At 32.2% G+C, this 12,338-nt stretch overlaps 1 protein-coding gene across 1 annotated transcript; it reads left to right on the top strand.

The window, feature by feature from the left end:
* Positions 1 to 3,683: 3,683 nt before the first annotated feature.
* Positions 3,684 to 5,563, top strand: LOC146940672 (respiratory burst oxidase homolog protein A-like). The gene is made up of 5 exons (XM_085754400.1): positions 3,684 to 3,846; positions 3,930 to 4,184; positions 4,320 to 4,442; positions 4,563 to 4,641; positions 4,746 to 5,563. The coding sequence occupies exons 2-5, from the start codon at positions 4,155 to 4,157 to the stop codon at positions 4,853 to 4,855; spliced, it is 342 nt and encodes a 113-aa protein (XP_085610526.1). The 5' UTR covers positions 3,684 to 3,846; positions 3,930 to 4,154; the 3' UTR covers positions 4,856 to 5,563.
* Positions 5,564 to 12,338: the final 6,775 nt, after the last annotated feature.

The raw sequence follows: 12,338 nt of genomic DNA, 5'->3' as shown, positions 1-12,338 counted from the left end.
AACCCTAGTTTTGTTGTTGCCTTCCTAAACCTTGTTTCAGCCCCCTCTATCTCAAGGTTGGTTTACTCTGATACAAAGTCTATATTTATAGAGAAATATAACTCATAAATTTGGAACCGATATCACACTGAAGATACGTTTGTTTCTTTTTTTCTCAAAGAATATTTGCATCAAAATATAATATTCCCTTTCAAAACATATTTGCACCAAACCGTCCTTCATACGGAACAAAAATATATTTATTGTCCATAAATATATTTTCAGCACAAAATATATTTGAAACAAATCTTTTATATTTTTAGCAACAATATTCTCCTAGAATTCTCACCTCTCTAGCACTGATACTTCAAATGAAAAGTGTGTCCTGTGTCTAACACATGATTATGTGTCGTGTCTGTATTTGTAACTGCTTCTAAACATGATAAGAAAAAAAGAAAAAAAAACTGAAATGCTAATTGATCGGAGAAGATTAACCTGTAAAATTGGGGAGTCGTTAGGTTGGCAACAATCACTAACGATGATCGATCAACATCCGCCTGCAAATATCAAATACATGAATTAGTAGTAATTAAAGATATGCACTTACAAATAGTAATTCAATCATGTAGTAAAATTGTGTATCGATTGAACTTAACTAAAGTGTTTGAAAGAGAGAAGAATATATGTTGATTAATTGGAAGAATGGTTGTGTTAACCGGTGCCCCGGGCACTGTTTAAAGAAATCAAAAAAAAGAAAGTTTTAGTTTAAAAGTAACACTTTTTAAACCTTTAAAGAGTTGACTTCGCAAGTTCCAATGCAGCATTACTATATATGCTTCCTTAACCAGTGTCATGGGGGCACCGGTTAACATTTCCCTTAGAAGAATTAAGAAAAGTGGAGTGATGATGATCGAGAGAAATGTGTCGCAAATGGAAAGCGATAATTAAAGGGGGGTAACGCATGGGATATATGCTTCGTCCCTACATATGTACTTTCACCCCTACATATTTTCAAAAATTCCAATTTTATCCTCTTTATTATTTTGCCTTTTACACATTAATTTCTCACCCTTACTTTTAAAATTTGCCATGAGTTCACCCCATATTAACTTCTCACCCTCAGTTTTTCCTCCTATAATACAGTATCTTTCTGAAGTTTTTCCAGAACCTCCTATATTAGGTGGCATTTAGGGTGGGAATGGGAAAGAGTTTCCCACCATGGGAAAGATTTTTTAAATCATTAGATCTAATCAAGTACACAATTTTACCATGTTCTCTACATACTAGATTTTTTTTATTAGTCAATTTAAAAAATGAAAAAATAGGATTGAGAAAGGTTAATCTCCGACCATCTTCCCCAAAAACCAAATCTTCGCCGGTGACTCCATCTCCAGTCAACTTCTCAACAAAACTCTAATTCACGCTTCAGCAATCCTCCCTCCCTTAGTTGGTGCCGCAACCGTCACCGAAATCCGACCAATTTCCGATGATAATACCAGAGATCCATTCATCGACGATGGATTGAAGTGTATCGTCGCCCATAAACTCACCACCACTTTCACCATCGATGACATATTTGCGAACCACCGCATCTCAAACTACCACTTTGTCGTCGTCAAAAAAGCAAGATATTCAATCTGGAAGAAGTTATGGAGGTTGCCGGAATTGTAATCGGAGGTCAAGTTTCACTGGAAAGCAAGATATCTTAGATAAGAGAACCTCCTTGCTCATCAATTCACAAAGAACAAGTTCCTTGACAATTCAATTGCAAACAGGACCGATGAGTAAGGAGCAAATACATTGGCAATTGGCAACACAATAAAAATATAATTTAATTTAATTTAATTTAATTCAATTGCTACAGTAAAAAATGAGTCATCTAATGTGTTCGCATCTTGGGGATTTTTTTCATCTTCTTCCAATTCGTGTTGCTTCTTCTGATATTACCAGTGGTGAAAGTGGTTGCGGGTGATGTTGTTGTTGGTGGTGGGCATGGAGAAGAGAGAAGGGTGGGTGGGTGGGTGAGGTTGAAGACAAAGTGAAAAAAGATATAATGTGGGCAGACTATAATATGATTAATGTTTCTCTTTGATCAAATGGTTTAAAAAAAGTTTCCCATGGTGGAAAACTCTTTCCCATTCCCACCCTAAATGCCACCCCTATATTATGTTTCCAATATTTTTTCCGAAAAGCTTTGCATATCCTTGACACATAGGTACACAAGAGCTAATATTTGTAAGTATGCGATTTTGTTGTTCAAGAATTAATAATATTTAAAACCATTCCTCTTGTAACAAAACAAGTACACGATAGCTTATACACAGTAACAAATTAACAAATATCAATTCTTAAGAATCTAATTAGAACAATAATTCCCAATTTGGGTCTCAATTTTAACGATGCAGTAATTCCCATCACAATTTCTTTTTATTTAAAAAGTTTGAGAATAAAAAAAAAGAACTTAAGAAAAAAGTGTCTGCCCTGAAGAAACAATTCTGAGAAGCTTCAACCGGAACTTTGCACACGTTTCCGGGATTTCAACCGATACGCTTTACATCTGTTTCCCTGGAATCAATGATTCAGAGATCAATTTTGGTAATTAGAACGCGATTTTGTGAACGATTTCTGATAAGGTAGGGTGAAAAGTGAAATGGTGATTGTGTTTTATTTTAAATGAAGGGTAAATTTAGTAGTTTATGTCAAATGTTGCTAAGAACTTTTCAATTTTATGAATAATGATTTTTGAAGAGAATATGTTCTAATTTTTTATTTAAATATTGTGCGTTACTGATGGCCCACACGCCTTTTATTTATTTGTAATAAAAAATTTAAGGTGAAGGGAGGGTGTGTAGTTCAAGGCATGGAACGAAAGAATAACCTTCGGATTCAAAGAACATTTATAAAAGTATTTACATGCCTTTTAATTTGTTTGGGTTTTTTAGTTTTTTCACAAACAAACAAATTTATTTTAATACATGTGAAAAATGTGCAGAGTAATTTTCCCACATATCGAGAAATGTATAAGTGGTATTCCATCTTATATAAGAGTACAATCTAAAAGGTTTACGGAAGGGGTCCATTGACTTTATTATAGGATTGTATCTTGACTTTATTACTTTGATTTGTAAATTGGCTTTATACTGAATCTTATCAAATCTAGTAAAGAACTTTCCGATTTTATGAACAATGATTTGTAACGACACGTTCTTCTAATTTTTTTACTTAAATATTGTATGTTAATGATGGCCCGCATGCCCTTTATTTATTTATTTTGCTAATAAAAATTTAGGGGGAGGGGATGGTGAGCTAGTTCAAATAGCACTTACAAAAGTATTTTAGTGCCATTTAATTCGTTTGGTTTTTTAGTTTTTTTAACAACAAACAAACAGATTATTTTAATACGTAAAAAAATGTACAAAGTAATTTGCTCACAAATCAAAAAAGTATAAGAGATACTCGATCTTAAGAGTACAATCTAAAAGGTTTATGGAAACGGGTCGAGTGACTTCACTTACTCTTAAAGCTTATTAGGTCATGCTATTAGTTAACCTAATTTTTTCCCTCTAAATCCATGTCATTAATTGCTAATCAACTTAACCCTAAAATATTTCCCTCCTTTTACATGTTAAATTTGAATTTCAAACTTTGGCTTGACAATTGTTATTTTCCCCATACTCTGTGTGCCTTCCCCATGCAAGCATCTCATTTTCCCATGAATTTATTTGCCTCTTATTCTCTGTCCCAATAGAAACATTACCCATACTAGATAATTAACTCCTTTGCCATATGGAAACCATTTTGCATTTCCAATGATCATAATCACTGACCCATCTACACTCTCTCACTGCCAGATTATACTTTCCATAGGTTTTTATTCACTTATTCTCCTATTTTTTCTGTTCATTTTTAGTTTTGATTCTATTTTGAATAGCAATTGATTTTTCATGCAGTCAAAGATGACAGACAATGAAGATCTCACAAGTTGGATAAATTGCACTAGATTTCTGCTCCTTTTTATCAAATTCAATAAGGGTTCTATTATAAGGTTCATGTATTTTTTTTAATCTACTTAGATTTCTTTTCATCTGCTTGCAATTCTATGATCATTACTTTAGTTGTGTGTGATTTATAGGGTTACAAGAGAGCAAGGCTCTTTTGATTGGTTCAAAGGAGTCATGAATGAAGTAGCTGAGCTTGATCAAAGGGTACATTGGTTAACGCAGAAGATTTATTTATGTTATAGATATTTGCTACTTAAGAATTATAAGTATTCCTTTTCCCTTCTGCAATAAGGATTACTTGCAATTGGCTAATATTGATCGTCAAATTATGGACTTCAGGGTGTCATTGAGATGCACAACTACTTAACTAGCGAGGAAGGAGATGCTAGATCTGCCCTTATCACCATAGTTCAAGCACTTAACCATGCCAAAAATGGAGTTGATATTGTTTCTGGAACCAGGGTAAACATTCTATTTTTGTTTTATACGATGCATTTGAGTACACTATCCTTGATGCTATTTTAATTTCTAAGTCCGGATTGAGTAAATTAAAATAGTTTCTTTTGAATTTCTAATTATCAGGTACGGACACATTTTGCTAGGCCTAATTGGAAAAAGGTTTTCTCTAAAATGTGTTCCAAGCACTATAGTGGACGAATAGGTTAGTCTCCATCAAGTATATGTTGGTACTTCATACATGGTAGTATGGTAGACTTTTTTCTGTTTTCCTTGCTCTGACATTATTGCTGTCTTAATTCGTATCAGGTGTATTTTATTGTGGTGCGCTGGTTTTGGCCGAAGAACTTAATAAACTAGGCTTCGAGTTCAATGAAAAGGGTCCAACAAAATTTGAGTTCCACAAGGAGCATTTCTAACTAATTTGGATTCAGCTGAAACCCGTTATAGCAAATTGATGTGGCCTGATTATATGATATTGTTCAATAAGCTCAAACCTTTTTTGTATAGAATGTGAAACATCACTGTACATATCAGACAGCAAACATGCTTGGCACTTCATCATACATGTAGCTACAAAGAAGATGTAACGGTAGCTTATGCACCATACAGTACGTTACAAACATTGAAGACATTGACTTAATTGGAAGCTACATTGATTATTGCAGATAGATCTGCAGTGAATTGAAAGGGACAGTTGTGAGGATAAAGAAAGATAAAAGGAGGTAAGGGGACAAGGGATTGGTTATTTTTTAAGAGTAACTTCCTCATTTTTCTTTGAGTAAATTCGATAATTCTAGAAACATAGGGCTGAAAATGGTGACTCACGCTGGAATCGTCATGTAAGGGAGAGCGAGCACTTGCTTTTACGACCCTCGCTCCGTCTCTCAACCGAACCCTGATTTTTGTTTGGCTTTTCTACTGAGGAATTTCCCTCAGAGGAAAGGTCTATATGTAAATGAGGCTAATATAGTTTTTTCTTTTTTCTTCCATCAAGGTTACGACTAGAGCTATCCCTTTACCTTTTGTATCATAACACATTATGGATAGATAGTGAAGAATACAAATTAGACAAATAAGTTTTTTTTTTTTTTTGTTGATAAAATTAAACAAATGAGTTGATGGACTATTAATGTGCTTATCTGGTCAAATGTTAATTTCACTGTCTGCACTTAGTTTAAAAACATCATCAAAGTATATATACTCCCTCCGCTCACATTTATAAGCAAAAAACAAATTTTTAGGTACATTGAACAACTAATGTATTTGACCTATAATTATGACCGGATACATTAGTTATTCAATGAACCTAAAAAGTAGTTTTTTGCTTATAAATGTGACCAGAGAGAGTACTGCTGAAATGCAGAGATAATTTTTCATAATTTTTCTTTGTTAATGTTTGTTACTTACTTTTCTCAAATGATTGAAATGGTGCTTCTTAGTTAGATTGTTTAATTATTGGCTCCACACATAGCATATCAACCCCATCATGTCCTAAATTTCTAAAATAGGCTCTATATTGAGCATCCTACTACCACTCTCTTGATCACATTTTTTCTTGCTAATTCTTCATCGTAAACCTAAATATTTGAGTTGGCTGATTTTATGTTTAAAGATGCCAACAATGGTAGAGGTCATAAAAGTCTTCAAAAAGTTCACGTTGTGTTTAATTTTTTTTCTCAGTTTTTAAGTAACTTATTCCCATAGTGGATTAATTTATTTCTGTAGTACATGCTTTGGAGGATTAATTTATTCCCATGGTGAATGGTTTGGAGGACTATACAGTGGTTGTTCTCAGTGGAATTTAACCAGCCGAATGATAGTTTGTATCCTAAGATTTAACTTGCTAATACTTGATGTTGTCATGATTGTAATCATCTTTTGATTGATGTTATGTTAAAGTTAGTTTATTTTTATGAATGTGTAATGATTTACAAACTTCTTATGAATATGGTCTTTTGGAGTAAGTGGTTTTGATCATTTTAACTAAACCAATGTACAATTTTTAACTAAACACGTATGACTTACATTCTGTCTTAATTCAATTTAGTTATCATGCAATTTAATGTGAAATCGTACAGCTTATCAGACCCGTGCGGCGCACGGGTCGGCATACTAGTTATTATGAAAACTGCATCCTAGCATTCAATTGATCTTGACTTTGATTAACCATTCATTGATATCATGTCGTATGTTTGCTCTTGTGATTTTTTTCTAAAATGAAAGTTCAAACACACTAAATTATCAAACAAATTGCAAATCTCATTGAAATTCATCCTCCCCCGCCGTCGATTGTCGCCCAGTCGACAATTGTTGTCCTCTTGAGGTCGACGACGACCGTCATTTTCTCCACACCTATGATTATTGCCCTCTCTAAGCACTTGATCTTCCTCTTCCCATTCTGATTTTGAATCTCAAAGCTCTCTAGAAATGCAAACAAAGTAGAAGGCAATGCAAAAACCTTTCGAAGCCAAATATATATAAGCTTTCACTTCTTGAATCATGCCTCTTAGCAAATTTCCTGGAATTGGTATCCGACGGCACAATAATTATCATGATAGGAGTATTCTTTCAAGTGCTGTCATGTTGAAGCCTTTCTAGGATTAGCTCCAACCGGAAGTTCATGATAGATAAATGGTATCAACTCCAACTTGCAATGCAAAAATCCAGCCGCCATATTCAGAAAAGTACTACTCACATTCACCCCAAGTAACAGTCTTAGAAAAGTTCTTAGAAAAGGTGGAGCTTAGACCCGAGGCCAATTTGAACCACCTTAGAATCTCTTTCATGCCCTACAAATTTTCCACACATGTCCTCCCCCACAATATCACCAACATACTTTAAATTACTGACCATAATTACTGACCATTTTGGTTAATTGAAGATTCATTTTAGTCTCTTATAAAAAAAACGTTGTCCTTTGTCAACAAAAAAAAAAAACACGGACAGATCTTTCATCGAACCATCGATGTGGATTATTATGTTACTAATGTGGTATTAACATTGCTAGTTAACAAAAATAAGAACCATTTTATCCCTCAAAAAAAAATCTCATTAATTAAAAAGGAAAAAATTCATGATTAATTTCGGTCCCTCCCAAAAAAACAAAAAGCCTAGATTAGTCTCCGAGAAAGAAGAAAAAAAGTATTTTCTATCTCCTACAAAAAAACATAAATAAGACCAATCAAGTTCCAAAACCAATATCCTTCACTTCCTCCCAAGTTCATGTTCATATTCAACACTGCCACCTATAATGTTAGGCCACCACCACCACCCGCTTTCAACCCATATCCTTCTTCACCAATTGGAAGTCCATCAATCCGAGCACCAATACCTAAGTTTACACAATGTCAGTGTGCTTAGATATTTATTTATATTGCTATTTTTGGTTGCACTGTGTTTTAAAATTTTGGTTACTTTAGATTTTGAAGTTGTCATTGTTGGTACAATTGTCTTTTGGATTTGACATTACCAGTGTTTTGGAAATTCAATTGTAAAAATTGCACAAAAATTGAGTTCTCGTATATATTTTTTTTTATAATGATATGTGATTAATTCTTCCAATACACAAGTTTGATTTTCCACTTTTTTATAATGTTTTTGTTACAACTTCTCTTAGAAGAAAAAAAATTGCCTTTACTTCTGAGAATATTGTATATGTTTCTTACAACTTCTTTAAAAATTAGGATCTAAAACCAAAAAACCAACTTCTTCAAATGAGGGTTGTTAACAGTAACTTTGAGAAGAAAAAAAATTATTTGGATGATTCAAAATAATTATGTGACAAAGAGAGAGGTAATGTTATAATAAAAAATCATTTTTATATAGTTGTATCCAACCAAGCTGAATCTTTTTATCTTTTCTTAAATAATTTGTATCACGATAAACATACATAAAAATGATTCAGCTTTTTTATAAATCTCTACTACACCATGAGAATCCACAACTAGCCTCTCGCAATCTAGGACAAAAAACAAAAGGGAAATGTATAAAGAGAAATTCTTACGTGAACTTTTACCCAACACATCATTCTTACACCCAACCAATTAAAATCTAACACCTCATTAAAATAATAAAAAGAATTAATATCAGAATTTTTTCTCATTATTTTTAATATTTCTCTCTCCTTTTTCCACTTTCTTTAACCAACAAAAATCACCCACCACCATTTATGTTTTCATTTCCTTAATTAAAATCACACTTTTTTTAAAGTTAATAACATGTGTCATTTTTTTTATTGGTTGGGTGTAAGAATGATGTGTTGGGTGAGAGTTCATGCAAGAATATCTCATAGATAAATTTAAAAAGAATAATGAATGGAAACTGACAAAAAAATATAAAACGAAGAAAGAAATCAAGATGAAGGAAGTAGAAGATGAATAGAAAACTTATACCAAAAGAAGAGAAGGAAAAACCCAGAAAAGTATCTCACAGTGCTCTCAAGTCCATTATCTATGACAATTACGAAAACAAAGAAATAATAGAAGAAGAACGAAAATGTACAGTAAAAAAGAGAAGAGTAGAATCTAGCCCGACTTTATGCTCAGGAAAACAAAGATCAATGCTCGAGGTAGTATCTACAACAAACTGAAATTATCATATATGAAAATGTACCCTGAAAGAAGAGTAGAGGATAAAATCAATGCCTCAAAACTCCCTATTTACAACTGAAAATTGACATAATCGTACAAGTGTTGACAAAAAGGAAAGAAGAATAAGTAGAATAGGAAACGTACAAGAAAAGAAAGAAAGAGGAAGAAGGTGGAAATTGAATTGCTGCAACTGATTCTAACGAACTGTTGTACCAGGTTTTAACTTTCGATTATATTACTTAAACATAAATGTAGCGTCAACTAAAAATGGTCACCAACCAACCAACATAATCGTTTTTGTTTTATATGGAGGGAGTATGTGCAGTTGTTTTTGAGATTTCCCTTTTTACTCAAAAGAATTCAATAAAGTGATTAATTACATCAACTCATCTTGGGATTTGTTTAATGAAAAATTCTACGGTGAAGTCATGAGAATTGATTTTTTGGTGAAGTTAACACTATAGCATCAAAAATGTGGTGAGTAACACCCCACTGTTTGTACAGTGACATCAAAAGTTCAGTCCACATAGTATCATCAATTCATCAGATTAATAAGAATACATTTAATCTAATTTTATCCTACCTTGTTTTAAGTGTAACATCCCAAAAAGGGCAACACTTATGACTATCGCATAATATCATCAACTTTGTTTGCATGTTAAAGATGTCAACGATAAAATAGTCCTCGTAAGTCCAAGATGTTGCAAGCATTACTAGATGAATTACTATTGATCATTAATCAGTAATCAACAATTTAAAAATGAATCAAACATTAAGATCAAAATTAACTTTTCCAAAAAAATCAGTTTTCTGACTGCACCACAGGAGCTCCCTTATTTAATACCCCATCAATTTTGGTGATTTGTCACACTCATTAATGACTTGTTAGCAAGACATGTGTTGGATGAGTTTGGATTCTTTTTATTTATAAATTTCTCCAGTTGTTTCATTTTGAGAGATAGAGACACACAAAAAATAAAAAATAATTAATGATGGTGGAACTCAGTGGTAGGACCCACCACGTATTTCTTGTGTCTATTTCTTTATAAATTGTATCTTCCATTTATTTTTATAAATGGAGAGGATCTTTACCCGTGTTGGATAATTCAGTTTCCATCTCATTACTAATATTTCCATATCATTAATAATTAATTCAAATACTCATTCCGTCTCAAAATAATAATTGTTCAAGGTTTATGCACGATTTTTAAGAAAATGATTAATTGTGTTGATTTTAATGGCAAATACTCATTCCGTCTCAAAATAATAATTGTTCAAGGTTTAAAATGATTTTAGATTTGTGTAAAATTTTAAATTATTTACAATATAACGGTCAAATTTAAAAAATATGAATCAAGTAAACGATAATGAGATGTGTAACATTAGTATAATACTACATTGATATAATTTGATCCCTCCTTTTATAGATATATATACTTTCAAAACAATTGTGGTCGTTAGGGGAAGTAGAAGGGAAAAAGGTCACATGGGTTCAATTTAACAAACTAATATAGGCCATTGGATTTAATAAAATGAATGGTTGTGATTAGAAAAAAGGAAAAGAAAATTAAAATAAAAAATAACTCGTCGTATTATATAAGGATGTCACTCCTATATTCTTGAATATAATCTTTCTCCATTACTACATCGCTCCAAGAACCAACGACAAAAAATGTATTACCCTATTGATCTAACATTTGAGTAGGTGACGTTTAAGGTGGGAAAGACATTTAATTTTTTCATCATGGGAAAGTGGATTTGACTGGCAATGGACAGTTGGTTTCGGTTGTTTTTAAATTGGATTTTTCACCCCACAAAATAACATATTCTATCTTTAAGCACAACAATAAAAAAAACTGAAATACAACTTCCACCGTACACACTTTGTTCACCTTTCTCTTAACCCATCTGTCCACCTCACCTTCTCAAATATACAATTTTTTTATTATTCCAGAAATGTACCTAAAAAATTGTTTTTTGCTTATAAATGTGACCGGAGGGAATATCTTTTTGAGAGGATTTTACATATTACATTATTTTTTTAGGGGATATTACATACTCCCTCCGGTCCTATTTACAAGAGAAAGTTGACTTTTTAGATACATTGAATAATTTATGTATCTAGTCAAGAATATAAGCCAAATACAAAAATTATTTAATGTATCTCAAAAATGAATTGTCTCTTGTAAATAGGACCGGAGGGAGTACTATTATTGATAAACAAACAATTATTAATCAAACAAATCTTTGGTTAGGTATTCAATACTACTAATACACTTTTTTTACACGTTTTTTTACATAAAAAAGCAGATTTACATAGAATTATTGATAAACCCTTTTTCTTACTATTATTTAATTATTTTATCGTTAAAAGACTACAAAATTGTAACAACAAATCTGTCAAAAATAATTGCTAAAACTCAATCACAAACTATATCATTTTTTTTAGGGATCACAACTATATCATAAAAAATGTAATTGTCATTTGTCACGTAAAAAATATCAAAGCATTTTAGTTAGTTTGAAAATTAAAGGCCACGTTCAGATCCGTAAATAAATTTTTGATATAAATATATAAATGCATAATAATTAGTAATAGAGGGGCACATTCATAAATAAATTAAAATTAACAAGACAAATGGTACAAAAGACATCCAATCTTATATCCAAGCCATCCAATATTTTAATCATATATCAATGGTGTATTTGAGTTTTTCCCATCATGGGAAAATTAAGAGACATTCCCACCATAAATGCCACCCATTTGAGTATTCAGTACAATGGACCCACGAAAATCACTCAAAAGAGGTGGCATTTAGGGTGGGTGAGGGGAAGATTTTCCCACCATGGGAAAGTTGATTTTCACCATTAGATCAAATGAAGGACATGATATTATTATACTCTCTAAACACTAGATTTTTTTTCCCACACTATCTTCCACCACCACTCTTGCCCCACTCACCCACCATCATCAACATCAACCTCCCTTTCCCAACTCTTCTTCTTCTTCTTCTTCCTTGTCTCAGTTTTTTTCTTTAATTCATATTATACCATAACTGCAGTGACATAGATGAAAAATAATGGTTCTTCCAATTAAAAACTAATAAAAAACAAATTTTCATAGATAATTGAACAGGATGCAATCTTCATGAAATTGAACAAGAATCTAATTACATAAATTACATAGAACCTTAGCCGAAACTTCAAGAACTTTAGAAATTCGAAATAGTCAATTTTTGGTTATGGTAGTTTCCATTTCCCCTTTTTCTTAATTAGGGTTCATCTTTCTTTTAATTGGATTTTTTATGCT

This window comes from Medicago sativa, chromosome 3 (genome assembly GCF_051527215.1).
Source record: "Medicago sativa cultivar Bolivia chromosome 3, Bolivia_mono, whole genome shotgun sequence".
Taxonomy (NCBI): domain Eukaryota; kingdom Viridiplantae; phylum Streptophyta; class Magnoliopsida; order Fabales; family Fabaceae; genus Medicago; species Medicago sativa.
The sequence above is the reverse complement of the archived record's forward strand: the minus strand, read 5'-3'. Positions and strand labels throughout refer to the sequence as shown.

Coding starts and splice junctions, on each gene's coding strand:
- LOC146940672 (XM_085754400.1), top strand. CDS start 4,155: ATGAATGAAGTAGCTGAGCTTGATCAAAGG. Junction 4,443..4,562: donor ATATTGTTTCTGGAACCAGG/GTAAACATTCTA, acceptor TCTAATTATCAG/GTACGGACACATTTTGCTAG. Junction 4,642..4,745: donor GCACTATAGTGGACGAATAG/GTTAGTCTCCAT, acceptor AATTCGTATCAG/GTGTATTTTATTGTGGTGCG.